Source organism: Rana temporaria, chromosome 11 (genome assembly GCF_905171775.1).
Source record: "Rana temporaria chromosome 11, aRanTem1.1, whole genome shotgun sequence".
Lineage (NCBI taxonomy): Eukaryota > Metazoa > Chordata > Amphibia > Anura > Ranidae > Rana > Rana temporaria.
Genome location: NC_053499.1, coordinates 135,580,422 through 135,597,192, shown reverse-complemented (window position 1 = coordinate 135,597,192; position 16,771 = coordinate 135,580,422). Strand labels below are relative to the sequence as shown.

At 42.4% G+C, this 16,771-nt stretch overlaps 1 protein-coding gene across 1 annotated transcript in view; it reads left to right on the top strand.

The window, feature by feature from the left end:
• Positions 1-16,771, top strand: part of WWOX (WW domain containing oxidoreductase) — a 1,052,038-nt gene that overhangs the window by 11,182 nt on the left and 1,024,085 nt on the right. Inside the window, exon 4 of the mRNA XM_040329188.1 lies at positions 1,475-1,653. Within this exon, the coding sequence (XP_040185122.1) occupies positions 1,475-1,653 (179 nt within the window). The remainder of the gene's footprint in view (positions 1-1,474; positions 1,654-16,771) is intronic.

Here is a 16,771-nt window from a genome sequence, read left to right as displayed (position 1 = left end):
TTGGGTGGAGCTCCGCTTTTAAAAAAAAGCTGTTCGCATTTTAGACGCATTTAGGTGTGTTTAGGAGCATTTAGCATTTTTTTTTCTGCTGGAAAAATGCTCCAAAAACCTCCGACAGCAAAAGTCCGATGGTGCATACACACAGTCGGAATTTCCGACCAAAAGCTCACATGGGACTTTTCTTGTCGGAATTTCCGATTGTGTGTACGCGGCATAATAATTCCTCCGCACTTTGTCCAAAACAAAAAAAAACCTCAGTGACTGCGCTATAGCTGAATGCCAAATTTGGACGCAGCTGTTTACAGATTGGGGTAAAGAACCAATCACGGCAGCTCCTTATCATCTGATTAGCTGTGTCCAATCACAGCTGATCACAATGAAAACAGGATTTGCCGGTTATCGGCAATCCTCCCCTCACGCTGACAAGGTGTGAGGAGTGGAGAGCTGAAAACTGACAAATCCACACAGGGGACATCTGCACTGACAGATGTCGCCTATCAGTGCCTCCTCATCAGTGTCCAAAAGTGCCTCCTTATCAATGTCGCCTATCAGTGCAGCCTCATCAGTGCCTCCTCATCAGCGTCCATAAGTGCCTCCTTATCAATGTCGCCTATCAGTGCCCATCAGTGCAGCCCCATCAGTGCATCCTTATCAATGCTGCCTATCAGTGCAGCCTCATCAGTGCCTCGTTATGAATGCTGCCTATCAGTGCCCATTAGTGCAGCATATCAGTTCCCATCAGTGCAGCCTCATTAGCGCACGTCAGTGATGGAGAAAAATTACTTATTTACACCGTTTTATAACACAATTTTTGTAAACCCACTTTTTCACTTTTACCTACAGGTAAGCCTATAATAAGGTTTAGGAGATATTCCCCTCGCAATGCGGGCGGTGCATGCGCAGGGGGGAATTCACGGCGAAAGGACCGGCATCCGCCTGACCCTGCCAAGTTTAAATCTCCCGCGCGCACGTGCGGGAGTCACGTCATCGCCGCTCCAGCCAATCACAGCGCTGGAGCGGCGATACCCAGAAGACACGCCGGAGCAAGATGACATCTCGCTCGGCGTGGACAAGGTAAGTGTTCTTCACCTCGTTCCGAGGTAAGTATTTCATAATCAGCTAGTATGCGGTGCATACTAGCTGATTATGCCTTTTGCCTTGCAGGTTTGAAAAAAAAAAAAAAAGTTTATGCGGTTTACAACCGCTTTAAATACCACCAAAAGCTCTATCTGTCCCAAAAAAATGATAAAAATGTAGTTTGGGAACAGTGTTGCCTGACCACGCAATTGTCATTCAAAGTGCAACAGCGCTGAAAGTTAAAAATTGGCCTGGGCAGGAAGGGGGTGAAAGTACCCGTTAGGCAAGTGGTTAAATTAGGATTGAATAAGTGACTATTTAAGGTAGAAAACCTATTGATTGAGAGATAGTGGAAATAAATATATCAGAAATCTCGTATGATTTTTCATTCTTGCAGTCACTTAAATAAAAGGACTACTTACCTGGATCCAAGACTTGCCTTCACTGTAGAAGATCAGCCTGGGAAGATGAACACAAGGCAGAAGTATGATGGGAACACCACTGCTATGGACACTCTGCAGGGCTGTGATCTCTCAGCAAAAGTCATCATTGTTACCGGAGCCAACAGCGGTATCGGTAAGAGCCATCATTTTATTAGATAACATATCAAGAAGAACATTCATTCTATTTAAAGTGTAAGGCCGAGTGATAACACATTTTCTTCTTGTACATATTTGCTGTGCTCTCTTTTCTTTCCTGGTAATAATTAATTGCCTTTCTTTTCCCCTTATCATCATTCTGAACTTTATTGTGTCCTCTTGGCCCAGTTTTTTTTTACATTTTACTGGAAGTGCATGTACACTGAATAGAAGGGTCATTGGAGTCACCTTAAACTGATTGTAACTGGCAGTCATAGGCAACGCAACAAAGCCCATTTCACAGCGGCTCTAACATAAAAGAATACTAAATGATCATTTAAATTTACACCAAGCTATTCTAAAAAAACACAGTGGGGTAGATTCAAATAGATTAGCGGATCTTTAGATCCGCGTAATCTATCTGATTTACGATTCGCCGGCGCAATTTTGAGAGGCTAGTGCAGTATTCACAAAGCACTTAACTTGCGCTGGCGGATCGTAAATCCCCCCGGCGGAATTCAAATTCCGCGGCTAGGGGGAGTGTAGTATTTAAATCAGGCGCGTCCCCGCGACGATTTAAATGCGCTTGCGCCCCCGGCTAAATTTCCCAGCGTGCATTGCTCCTAATGACGTTGCTAGGACGTCATTGGTTTCGTCATGAACGTAAATTACGTCCATCTGTGTTCGCGACCGACTTGCGCAAACGACGCAAAAATTCAAAACTCGGCGCGGGAACGACGGCCATACTTAACATTAGCTACCCCTCATATAGCAGGGGTAACTATCCCCCGGAAAAAGCCAAAACGCAAATGACGTAAAAAAAAAGCGACGGGCGGGCGTTTCTGAATCGGCGTATCTCCTCATTTGCATATTCGTCGCGAGTAAAACACGAAACGCCACCTAGCGGCCAGCGGAAGATTGCAGCCTAAGATCCGACGGTGTAAGTCACTTACACCTGTCGGATCTAAGGGAGATCTATGCGTAACTGATTCTTATGAAGATACAATGGCGTATCAGGAGATACGCCGTCGTATCTCTTTGTGAATCTACCCCAGTGAGTTCCATTTTGTATTGGTAAACATGCAGCTAGCATGTCTTAGGGCTAATGCAGAGAGGGGAAAACTGCTGCTCCAGGTGAGTGCGCTGTGAAATCAGTGTCCTCTCAGAACCAAATGGGTGCCGGCAATGCACAAAGCAATACTTGAAGAGAAAATATGGACAGCCGCACAGCAAAAAAAACTTGAAAAGGTGGTAAAAGGAAAAAAGGCACTACAAAGCACAGCAAGCAGTGGGGTATATAGCTGACGCGTTTCGCACGGGGGGTCAGTGCTTAGTCATTTGGCTCCAGCAAGCCACGCCCCCGGTTTGCTTACATTTTTATCACTTTATATTAGGTAGTTGTACTAATACAAGTGCTTCATTTTATTTAGAGCTGACCCTTTACTGTCTTTTGCCTCCCTGTGCATGTCTGTGGCCTAGACGAATGACGTGCACACTGCCGGCTGTGCCTCCGCCTCCTGGGGTATGCACGTTACATATTCCAGGAGGCATAGCCTTCCATTCAGAAAAGGAGAAGGGTGCGTCATCGGGAAACCCACCCGCTGAACCAGGAAGAGGCGGCGGGCCTCTCGATGATGTCAGAAAGAACGCACTATAGAGGGAAATGCTTTGTTCAAATTTCATGTCTAATGTTTACAACCACTTTAATGTGCATTTTTTGTGAATTGCACGTTTTTTAGTTAAATGCCACATGAGTTATTTTCTTGTTATAATGAAATTTTATTGATTTTCAACCAAAAAATACAGATTGCAAATAATGCAACAATAAGACAAAGATATGATCACAAAGAGTACACATGAAGATGACATTCCCATAAACAATTTGCATATGTTGTAGGCAACAAGAGCCTAGATACAAATTGTCAACTAAAGTTACCCACGTCCTCCACCGATCCCCACACCATGGTCAACACGGGTGCAAGTGGAAAGGGGGAGAATTCCTGAGCAGTGTGTCTATTAATTTTTTTTAATATAATTTAGTGGAGGAAGGGGTCCCATGAAAGAGGAAGTGCATTGGAGAGAACTCAATGGGTGAACAGCAGAAGACAGTCTCCCAGGGGCTATCTGTGACCTTTATAGTTCTGTAGTTACCTTTTGAGGGGTTATGTGACTTTGATGACACCAGAGTACTCTGTCTAAGTACATGAGCCTGTGCCTTGTAGCCCTTAAGTGGATTCTGGGCTTAAGGCTTAAGCGTTTTACAGATTGGGTATCTGTCCTGTGTCCCCCTCTTGCAATATCGTTTTGCCCCTGTTTGGAAACTATCCAGTTACGATCTGTGATCTATTTATACTAGCAGAGCTAATCGTCTCTAGATTATCTATATAAAGACTACTGGAACTAGTCTCTTTGTTGGAAGACATCATTGTTTTTAGATATCTGTGTATGAGGCTGACTCTACTACAAGACAGTGAGATCCGTTTTTTTCTTCTTTTTCAATCTTTGAACCTTGAACGTGTCCTAATGAAGCCTATCGGTGAAACGCATTGACGCTCAAGGGCTCACTGTATGCTCTACATCATTTTATATGATTTAAAAAATTTTGAATGCTCAATGTATATTATGTACAGTACTTTTTTCAATAAATATTGTAATATATTCTACTTCTCCATTGTTTTCTATGCCTATAAAGTCTGACCTAGGGTTACTTTTCAAGTACCCCTTCTTTTTTGAGAACTCAATGGGTCTTAAGGTTGTTTTTTTAATCCACGGCACGATAGCCACATGAGTTATTTTAACGCAAAAAATTCATGCAGTATTTAACTCTTAGTGAATTGAGCCCATTCCAAACCAACAAATACCTAATCACTATCCAGATTGAGTAAAGAAGTAAGCAAGGCGATCCTTCGGGCACTGGCGACTTGGAGATAGACAGCGACAGGCCCCAAAATCATGCCTTGTAACCCATTTTGAGAATAATAGCCAATCAATGAGTGTTTTTAGATTAGTCTTAGCTTCATCTTCACCCAGTGTGCGGTTGCTTTACTGGGCCTTTTTGAAGTGAAACTATGCTTCTGCAGGTACCTGTGGTTAAATGCTCTCTGTGGAGCTGTGCCCAACTCCGAGCACCAGGTTCCAGCCACCGCACATATAAATAATATTTACTACCGTCTCCCTTTATTCTTTAATTGAAATATGTCTTTATTTGTACGGGATTTCTGGTTTCAGCTGATGAGCCTTTAAACACAACCACACTTTGATGAATTGCTGTATAGTCTTGACGTCTTGCGGTGAGTGCGATTCACAGGAACATATGTTCTTGGAAAGTAGTGGTCACAACCCTCACTAGGCTTGCGTCTGTTTTCCTATGGAATATTAGCATTCCTATGAAGACAGCTGACAACTTGATGGACAGGATGAATTTAAGAAAATACACAGAGAGGAGGGAGCATTTAGAGAAAAATAACATTAGCTGAGGATCTTTTCCCTGAATAAAGAGACATCTCCTTTCCACCAAGCCTCTAACAGGTGCCGGAATTTGACTGTTACTCAAACAGTCTACGTGATGCCAAGCCACTGGAGTCCCTGTTAATCACTGCCAAAGACACACTTAATACTGCTCCTCTTTGCAAGTCTGCTACGTTCTGCTTTCCAAAAAGCATTGATTGTTGGCGTCCACTCTGCCAAAGTGAAATCCTGAGATCACTTATGTCAGGGGCTCTCCGACTCAAGGAAAGGGTTTACGGTTCACATTAACCCTTGGAAGGTTCAATGACCTCCTGAAGCTAAACAATCTTTGCAAAAGTGTTAATGATGAGTTAGATGAGTGGACTTTGTTAATATGAAGCATTCAGACAAAAGGGGCGACTTAAACTGAGCACGTCATGAAAAAACACATTAGCAGGAGGTACCTTCAGCCTGTCAAAACAGTAACAGGATCCAGAGATATAGGTAGCTAGAGTTATATACAAATCTTGACTTGATTGAAAACGTTAAAGTGTATCTAAAGCCAATTTTTTTCGTAATTAGAACCACTTTCGGGTTTATTTTTACTATTTTTTTGCTGACTGCATTCCTAATTGAGGGGTTTACTCTCCATATTAGTCTTGGTGACCACTGTCACTGAAAAACTATAAAGTTGTCTCCAGGCCAGGAATAAAAGGGAAATCTTTTACTAGGGGTAATGTAAGGTGAACCAGATTCCTAGCACTAAAAAAACAGTGCAGACTTTGACTCTTGCACATGACCGTGTGCATTGCACACATGCAATTTTTTTGGAATGAAGGGGCAATGTTAGATATACTGTGCCAGTTCGTCATGTGCATATACAGTACAGACCAAAAGTTTGGACACACCTTCTCATTCAAAGAGTTTTCTTTATTTTCATGACTATGAAAATTGTAGATTCACACTGAAGGCATCAAAACTATGAAGTAACACATGTGGAATTATACATAACAAAAAAGTGTGAAACAACTGAAAATATATTTCATATTCTAGGTTCTTCAAAGTAGCCACCTTTTGCTTTGATTACTGCTTGGCACACTCTTGGCATTCTCTTGATGAGCTTCAAGAGGTAGTCACCTGGCGCAGCACCCCATCACTCTCCTTCTTGGTCAAATAGCCCTTACACAGCCTGGAGGTGTGTTTGGGGTCATTGTCCTGTTGAAAAGTAAATGATGGTCCAACTAAACGCAAACCGGATGGAATAGCATGCCGCTGCAAGATGGTGTGGTAGCCATGCTGGTTCAGTATGCCTTCAATTTTGAATAAATCCCCAACAGTGTCACCAGCAAATCACCCCCACACCATCACACCTCCTCCTCCATGCTTCATGGTGGGAACCAGGCATGTAGAGTCCATCCGTTCACCTTTTCTGCGTCGCACAAAGACACGGGGGTTGGAACCAAAGATCTCAAGTTTGGACAAGTCTCTTCTGCGTGTTGCCTTTCTTTAGCAGTGGTTTCCTAGCAGATATTCTACCATGAAGGCCTGATTCACACAGTCTCCTCTTACCAGTTCTAGAGATGTGTCTGCTGCAAAAGGTGGAAGAACCTAGAATATGAAATATATTTTCAGTTGTTTCACACTTTTTTGTTATGTATAATTCCACATGTGTTAATTCATAGTTTTGATTCCTTCAGTGTGAATCTACAATTTTCATAGTCATAAAAATAAAGAGAACTCTTTGAATGAGAAGGTGTGTCCAAACTTTTTGTCTGTACTGAACGTGCGCGATCACATACCAATTAGCACGTGCACTTGGTGCCCAGTAGCCTATTTAAATTGGTTAATCACTAGGAGCTTGTTTCTATGTTCCTGAGACCAGATCTGCTGTACCAGCTTACCTGTGCACGACCCGGCTTACCTTTTGGACTTCGCTTCTGCTTCAACCCTGTTTACCTGACTACTCTGACCTCGGCCTGTTTACTGGTCTTTTCCTGACTGCTGATTCTGTACCACTTTGCCTGGCTGTTACAGACCTTGGCCTGCCTTCTGGACTTGCTTTGGTCCCCCGTCCCCCTGGTTATTGCTGACTGCTGCTCGTCTCCTGATTCTGCTTCCGTCTTGTTCTGAGGACTGTGACTACCAGCTCTACCCACCTATGGAGTGGACATCACCAGCCAGCTACTACAGCACTCGTGCAACTCCTTGCCCTCGCTGTCTCCACCTTCAAGAGTGTTGGGCAGGAGATGCAAGAGAGGCCTCCGCAACGTTCCAAAGGCTTGCCTTTGGACTTCGCTACTGTTCCTGCTTCAACTCTGTTTAAATGACTACTCTCGCCTTAGCCTGTGTACTGGACTTGCCCTGCCTGCTGAGAGGCCTCCACAACATTCCAGTCTTCACCAGATACGAGATAGGTACTTGTTCCTGGGGCAACTGCCAAAGATAGCATTTCCCTCACTTTGAAGAGGTTTCTTCTCACTTTGTCAGCATTTTGTCTGTGATATCAAGGAAAGGGAAATCTCTCAATCCTTTCTTACTTCGTGGAGAATCATACCCGATATACCCCACTCTATCAGGATCATTTGTTTGCTTTCTTCTTCCTCATATTCCCTGTACCGCTGCTTGAAACTTACATTATACTTCCATTAACCAACTAGCTTGTTACCATCAACCATTCGCTCAATCTACTTGGTATAATTTTTTTCCATATTGGCTTTGTGCACTGAGATATATTCCATGCCTCTTTTGATGTACAATGAGAACCATGGGCCAGATTTAGGTAGAAGTTTTCATCGCAAGTGCCTGATTCACAAAGCACTTGCGATGAAAACTACGCCGGCGGCCTCCGGCGTATGCCCGCGTAATTTAAATGGGCGTGTGCCATTTAAATTAGGCGCGCTCCCGCGCCGGACCTACTGCGCATGCTCCGTTTCGGGAGTTCACCGCCATGCTTTGCGCGCAGTGACATCATTTTTTCGAAACCCAACGCTGGTTTACGACGCAAACTCCCCCCAGCGGCGGCCGCGGTACTGCATCCTAAGATCCGACAGTGTAAAACAATTACACCTGTCGGATCTTAGGGATATCTATGTGTAACTGATTCTATGAATCAGTCGCATAGATCCTCTGAGAGATACTCCGTCGTATCTGAGATACTCCGTCGTATCTGAGATACTCCGTCCATATCTCCTTTGTGAATCTGGCCCATGTCTTTTGCTAAGGCAGGCCATAGATTACTCGATTTTCTTTCCTTCCACCACAAGTTAAAATAGCTTGATTTCCCCATCAATACATTCAGTGTTGGGGGGGGGGGAATGCCAGCAGGGGGCACTTGGATTCTTCCCAGTTGGCAGAATAGATTGGTTAGTGGCTATAGCTGCTGGAAATAATCGTATGTAGAAAAATCCAACAGGCTGGTTGTACCCAAGTTGATCTATGCATCGACTTGGGAACAACCAGCCTGCCCATACATGGATCAAAATTCATTAATTTCCTGCTGAACTGCCCGATTTTTCAATCCATGTATGGCTGATTTTAGATAAAACAGTACGAATATTGAACAAGGAAAGGAAGATCTCACCAAAAGGACAGGAAAAAAACTGATAGGGGTTTTAATCTTTTCTTATTCTATCCAGAATATGATGAAGTTTAAAACATAACAAAACAGGCAAACATGACAAGATAAACATGAATTGCTGAATAAAAGTGCAAAAGCAGCTTTTGCTGCAATATTGACCTTCAGCCCCTGTTCACACCGGTGCGACGACTTATGTGATTTGACAGTTTAACCACTTAAGACCCGGACCAATATGCAGGTAAAGGACCAGGCCCCTTTTTGCGATTTGGCACTGCGTCGCTTTAACTGACAATTGATCGGTCCTGCGAGGTGACTCCCAAACAAAATTGCCACCCTTTTTTCCCCACAAATAGAGCTTTCTTTTGATGGTATTTGATCACCTCTGCGGTTTTTATTTTTTGCGCTATAAACAAAAATAGAGCAACAATTTTGAAAAAAATGCAATATTTTTTACTTTTTGCTATAATAAATATCCCCCAAAAATATATAAAAAAAAACGTTATTTTTCCTCAGTTTAGGCCGATATGTATTCTTCTACCTATTTTTGATAAAAAAAATCGCAATAAGCGTTTATCAATTGATTTGCGCAAAATTTATAGCGTTTACAGGCTAAAGCTGAACATTTGCCGCCGGAGTCCCGTGATCGGTCACAGGAGCTGAAGAACGGGGAGAGGTGAGTGTAAACACGCCTTCCCCGTTCTTCATTGTGTCAGTGATCATCTGTTCCCTGATATACGGAAAGACGATCACTGACATCACACGTCCAGCCCCGCCCCCCTACAGTTAGAAACACATATGAGGTCACACTTAACTCCTACAGTGCCCCCTAGTGGTTAACTCCTAAACTGCAATTGTAATTTCCACAGTAAACAATGCATTTTTATAGCACTTTTTGCTGTGAAAATGACAATCGTCCCAAAAATGTGTCAAAATTGTCCGATGTGTCCGACATAATGTCGCAGTCATGAAAAAAATCACTGATCGTTGCCATTAGTAGTAAAAAAATTTTTTTTTTATAAAAATGCAATAAAACTATCCCCTATTTTGTAAACGCTATAAATCGTGTGCAAACCAATCGATAAACGCTTATTGCGATTTATTTTATTTTATTTTTACTAAAAATAGGTAGAATAATGCGTATCGGCCTAAACTGAGGAAAAAAAAAGTTTTTTTTTATATATTTTTGGGGGATATTTATTATAGCAAAAAGTAAAAAATATAGAATTTTTTCAAAATTGTCGTTCTATTTTTGTTTATAGCGCAAAAAATAAAAACCGCAGAGGTGATCAAATACCACCAAAAGAAAGCTCTATTTGTGGGAAATAAAGGACGCCAATTTTGTTTGGGAGCCACATCGCACGACCGCGCAATTGTCAGTGCCGAATCGCAAAAAGGGGCAAGGTCCTTAACCTGCATAATTGTCCGGGTCTTAAGTGGTTAACTACCTTTTGTCATTCTGAAGAATTATCGTTTGTCTGTGTCAATCTGTGTGGGATTGATTTCATAATTATTGGACAGCTGCTGATTTCTCTGGTAGTATCTCACCAAGAATGTTATTTTTGTTGCAGGGGATTCTCAAATTCTAATTGGTATCTTAGTGCAGACTTCTAGGGAAATCGGTGGGCCAATCACAAAAGCAGGAAATTACATATCTGGGGGTGGTCTGTGTACAGAACTCCTCCAGGTTGCCAATAAAGTACCTTGAAAAAGTATTCATACCCCTTGAAATTTTCCAAATTTTGTCATGTTACAACCAAAAAACGTAAATACATTTTATTGGGATTTTATGTGATAACACAAAGTGGCACATACAGGGGTAGATTCAGAGAGAAGATACGACGGCATATCTCCTGATACGCCATCGTATCTTTGAGTCCGGCCGGTCGTATCTATGCGCCTGATTCATAGAATCAGATACGCCTAGATTTGACTAAGATCCGACTGATCGAAGTCTCTTACGCCGTCGGATCTTAACTGCATATTTACGCTGGCCTCTAGGGGCGTGTACGCTGATTTACGCCTAGAATATGTAAATCAGCTAGATACGCGAATTCACGAACGTACGCCCGGCCGACGCAGTACATTTACAACGTTTCCGTAAGGCTTTTCCCGGCGTATAGTTACCCCTGCTATATGAGGCGTATCCTATGTTAAGTATGGCCGTCGTTCCCGCGTCGAATTTTAAAAAGTTAAGTAAGTCGTCCGTGAATGGGGCTGGATGTCATTTACGTTCACGTTGAATTCAATGACGTCCTTGCGGAGCAATGCACACTGGGAAATTCCACGGACGGCGCATGCGCCGTTCGGGAAAAACGTCAATCACGTCAGGTCAAGCCTGATTTAAATAACACACGCCCACCTCTTCAGAATTTGAATTAGGCGGGCTTACGCCGGGCTATTTACGCTACGCCGCCGCAACTTTCTTTTAAGAATACGGCACTTGCCTGTAAAAGTTGCGGTGGCGTAACGTAAATAGGATACGTTACGCCCACACAAAGAAGCGCCATTCTACCTGAATCTACCCCACAGTATTTATTGGCATATAACACTGACTTTTTTACCCTGAAAATAGAGGGTAAACTGTGCCTGCGTGTTATGGAAAGTTTTTTTCCTGAAACTTCCCTCTTAACGTTAGGGTGCGTGTTATACGCCGATAAATACGGTAATTGTGATGTGGAAAGAAAATGTATAAATGTTTTTTTTTTTTACAAATACATATGTAAAAAGTGTGATGTGCATTTGAATTCAGCCCCCTTTACTCTGACACCCCCAACTAAAATCTAGTGGAACCAATTGCCTTCACAAGTGGAAAATTTCTAGGGGTATGAATATTTTTTCAAGGTACTGTATGCATTGCATTTTGCTGAAAATTTCAGAGCTACAGATTGAAAGGGAAAGGTAATCTTTATTATTCAATTACAATATTACTTGTGCCACAATTGTATATGCTAGATTTGTTTTTTTATTTGCTCATTTATTATACAGGATTTATATGGCGCCAACAATTTGTGCCGTGCTTTACAACACAAGGGCAGACAATACAATTGAATCCAAGAGGAATCAGAGGGCCCTGCTCTTTAGAGCCTATTTTTGTCCCATGAAAATGGAGTTACCCTTTTGCCCTTTGCGTCACACTTGCATATCGCATGTGATTCGCACAGGCATCGCACTGCATTTTTGTGCAAATCGCATGAGATTCTGTGCAGTGCAATTTTGATTCCATTCATTTTGAATATCTTTTTATATATATTTTTTAATGACTATATCTCTGGATCCCCGCAAAGTGTCGACGTGCAGTTTTCACTGCAAGTAGGTTCTGCTTATGCTTTTTTTTTTTTTCATCATATGCTTAGTTTACATTACCAGCTGTGTGACAGTCAGTTGACTGAAGTAGTGGAATGAGGTTGCCATGGAAAGTGTTTATACCAGAAATTACGCTTACCCCAGGGGATCGGATTCTGTAGGGAAATAGCTAGAGGGCAGCCAGGTGCAGAGGATGCTTGTTAGGGTAAAAGATAGAGACGCTCAGCCCTTATAGCCTGTTTTATTGTTTATATCCTATACCTTATTAGTGTGTACTTTTAACTGAAGATCTTCATAGTTTCAAAGTTTTAAATTTGTCGCCTTTATTTGCTGTTTGCTAATCTTACGATGATGGACATTTTTTGTTTAAAAGCGTAATTTCCAACTTGTATACATTGTAGGGACTGCAAGTTCCTAAGTGCTTCTGAAGATTTTATATACTCAAATTACTAAGCTATAACAACCGTTATTTTCAATATTATCAATTATATTCAGCAAAGACAGCCAATGAGAGTGGAGAATAACAGTCACATGGCTGAAATGAATAAACATTTGGGCAAATAAACACTTAAAGCGGAGGTTCACCCTAAAAATATGTATATACCATTCCATCCAGCATACTGCCGACATGTACAGTATGCTGTTTTTTTTATTTTTATTTTTTCACTGTACATTCCGCCGTATAGCTATTTTCCCCCGGGTTCGGGGTAGTGGCTCCCGCGGAAGTGGGCGTTCCTATTCAGAGACTAAGGCCCCATACACACAATAGAATTTATCCGCGAATACGGTCCAGCGGACCGTTTCCGCGGATAAATCCTCTCGAGGATTTCGGCGGATTTTCATGCGATGGAGTGTACACACCATCGCATTGAAATCCGCGCCGAAATCCTCTGGCGATGACGTGTCGCGCCATCGCCGCGATTATGATGCGGCGACGTGCGCGACGCTGTCATATAAGGAATTCCACGCATGCGTCGAATCATTACGACGCATGCGGGGGATCCCTTCGGACGGATGGATTCGGTGAGTCTGTACAGACCAGCGGATCCATCCGTTGGGATGGATTCCAGCAGATGGATTTGTTCTGCATGTCAGCGAATATTCGATCTGCTGGAATCCATCCCAGGGGAGATATATCCGCGGAAACAGATCCGCTGGCGTGTACACACCATAGGATCTATCCGCAGAAACCCATTTGCTGGGATTTATCTGCGGATGGATTCTATGGTGTGCACGGGGCCTTAGTGATTGACGTGATAACAAAAGCTTCCCCCCGGCGCATAAGGCACATCACCAGTTGCCGAAAGAAGCCGAACTGCGAGTCGGCTCTATACGGCGCCTGCGCACCGACGTTCGGCTTCTTTTGGAAAATGGTGACGCACATTATGCGCCAGGAGAAAGCTTTTGTCGTCACGTCAATCACTTAGTCTCTAAATAGGAACGCCCACTCCGCAGGAGCCACTACCCGGAAGTCGGGGGAAAATAGCTATACGGTGGAATGTACAGCGAAAAAAAAAAAAACAGCATACTGTACATGTCGGCAGTATGCTGGATGGACCGGTATATACATGTTTTTAAGGTGAACCTCCGCTTTAAAGGGCCTGTAATGGAATTTTTTTTTTCCCTAAATAGCTTCCTTTACCTTAGTGCAGTCCTCGTTCACTTACCTAATCCTTCCATTTTGCTTTTAAATGTCCTTATTTCTTCTGAGAAATCCTCACTTCCTGTTCTTCTGTCTGTAACTACACACCATAATGCAAGGCTTTCTCCCTGGTGTGGAGAAAGCCTCTTGATGGGGGAGGGGTCGAGCAGGCAAGTCAGGACACCCTCTTATTTGCAGATAGAGAAAGGAGCTGTGTGTTAGTGAGCGTCCTGACACTCCTGCTCGCCCCCTCAAGAGGCTTTTTCCACACCAGGGAGAAAGCCTGACATTACGGTGTTGAGTTACTGCAAAGTAAAGGAAGCTTTTTAGGGAAAAAAATAAATTTACAACCCCTTTAAGCCTCGTACAAACACGCACGGTTTTCTAGGCAAGAAAACTGCCCAGAATCTAGACGAAAAAAATAGAGAACATGTTCTCTATTTTCTCATCGTGATTCTCGGCAGTGTTTGCCTGCCGAGAAACTCGAGAGTGTATACTTACCTGTCGCCGTGGAAACCCGCGCATGCTCGAAATTACTTTGACGCATGCACGGTAGCTTCCTAGGCATGGGTAGGGTGTAGCAAGATGGCGGCGACGGCATCGAATGTGACAGGTGCATTCTCGTCGTAATGGACGACGTCACCACGTTCGTTCCATTCAAAAGAACGTGGTTCTTTTGAATAGAGTGTGTGTGTACACTCAGCCGGCAAGAGATTCTTGCCAAGAATCTCATCAGGAAAAACAACGTTTTTCCTGATGAGCGTCGGAAACCAGGAAGTGAATGAGAGAACAGAAACTAGAACGCCGGAGGTGATATAGATGAAGGAATTTTATAGGTATTTACTCGTTTTTTAACAGAATCATTATTCTGTCTGTCTACCTTGCAGACATTAATTTTAGGCAAATAATTTTTTTCCTTTAATGAGCTAGGGCCTATTCACACTATACAATGATCTGCATCACTGCAAGGGACACATAGAAACATTGTTTTTCCATGTGCCCTGTTTACAACACAATGTTGGTGTGATGTGCAATGCAGACAAATGCATTTTTCAGCAGCACACTGGACAGCACCACATTTCACCGCACTGTGCTTTTATGCAGAAACTTGAATGAAGTCCAACTATCTGACACTTCAAATAAAAAATAAAATAAAAAAGCAAGTTTGCATTATCCTATCTCTCACCCTGCCTGTTTGCAATCTTGGTAAGAGAACCTGAAGGTAAACAGCTTCTCCTCTCCCTTTATAAGACCCACAGTATTCTGTGAATCCAATGTCATTAAAAGTATTTATATATCTCTAAGGCTGCATTCACACCTGAACGCGGCGTATTGTACCGCGATTTGCCGTGACAAATTGCAGCGTTTTGTCCCGCGATTTGCCGCGACAAAACGTAGCGTTTTTTACCGCGGTTTTCGCTGGAGGGGTGATTACACATTGTCGGCTATGGCCGAACGTCAAAGCCGCCTGAAAAAAAGGGTCAGGGAATTGTTTTGAGCTTCAGGCGCGTTTCGGCGTGGAGATGTGAACCATCTCCATAGCCGACAATGTTATATCACCCCTCCAGCGTATTTCAGGCTGCAATAGCTTCGGTCGTCGGGCGTAAAAACGCCTAGCTGTGAATGGAGCCTAATGCAAACATTTTTATATAGGTTTTAAAGACATATCTGTTTGAAATGTATAAACTCAAAATAATTTATCTATTATCTAACATTTATCCAAAACCATTATATATTTTTCTTTTAGTGTTGGGATTGGGCTAAGCCCTGGGTGCTTATCCTGTGGCCCTCCAGCTGTTGGGGGAACTACAAGTCCCATGAGGCATTGCAAGCCGCTGACAGTTACAAGCACGACTCCCAAAGGCAGAGGCATGATGGGACTTGTAGTTCCAAAACAGCTGGACGGTCACAGGTTGACCACCCTTTGGCAAAGCTTTAGCAGAAAGAAGTGACAGCAAAAGCTTCTCTTGCTTTTGTGTCCACCCTACTTTAAATTCATTAGGAGGCTTTGAGGGCCATGTGTTTATCCCCCCCCCCCCCCCCCACACACCAATAGGCGTGACAGTTGTGACTTTCTGAGGTGGAGGAGCCACACACTTCTTTTATATTTTTTATGCTTTTTTTAAATTCTTTAAATATTATTACAGCTGTAAAGGGGCCGTATATTCCATAAGTCTTTCTCTCATTGCATTAGCGTTATATAATTGTGATCAGTTTTGATAAAAATAATACTTTGCAAAGTTCTTTAAACCTAAAAGCGCAAAGGTGGCGATGGTCGTTGGACATAGATTTTGGTCTGCGATCCCAGGTCAAATTTTAGCCTATTTTTTGGAAACTTTGGCAGCAGCTCATTTTAAAACAGTATTCTGCTTTTTAATTAAATCAGAGTTCCTATTTAAGTCCTGAAGCTTCTGCAGTGCATAGACAGTGAGATGGGCAATGATGCAGGTAATGCATTGGGATATAGATTTTCATATTTGATTATAATTTGCCTCCTCACTATTTTACCATTTAAAATGTAAAATGCTGTAATGTTGAGCGATGGACATTAGAGGGCACTGTTGCTCTTTAGAATTGGTGGGATACAACCGCAAAATTCGAACTTTTTCTTTTTACAGATGTGTAGCAACGCTTTTGTACAAGAATGTTAACCCTGATGTTTTAAGTGGAATTACTTGTTATATTTGTTTGCTTATACACACACGCATGTTATTCACGCGCATAATTCTGTGTATAATAAAATATATATATATATAGATGTGTGTGTGTATATATATATATATATATATATATATATATATACAGTGAGGAAAATAAGTATTTGAACACCCTGCTATTTTGCAAGTTCTCCCACTTGGAAATCATGGAGGGTTCTGAAATTGTCATCGTAGGTGCATGTCCACTGTGAGAGACATAATCAAAAAAAAAAATTCCAGAAATCACAATTTATGATTTTTTAACTATTTATTTGTATGATACAGCTGCAAATAAGTATTTGAACACCTGTCTATCAGCTAGAATTCTGACCCTCAAAGACCTGTTAGTCTGCCTTTAAAATGTCCACCTCCACTCCATTTGTTATCCTAAATTAGATGCACCTGTTTGAGGTCATTAGCTGCATAAAGACACCTGTCCACCCCATACAAT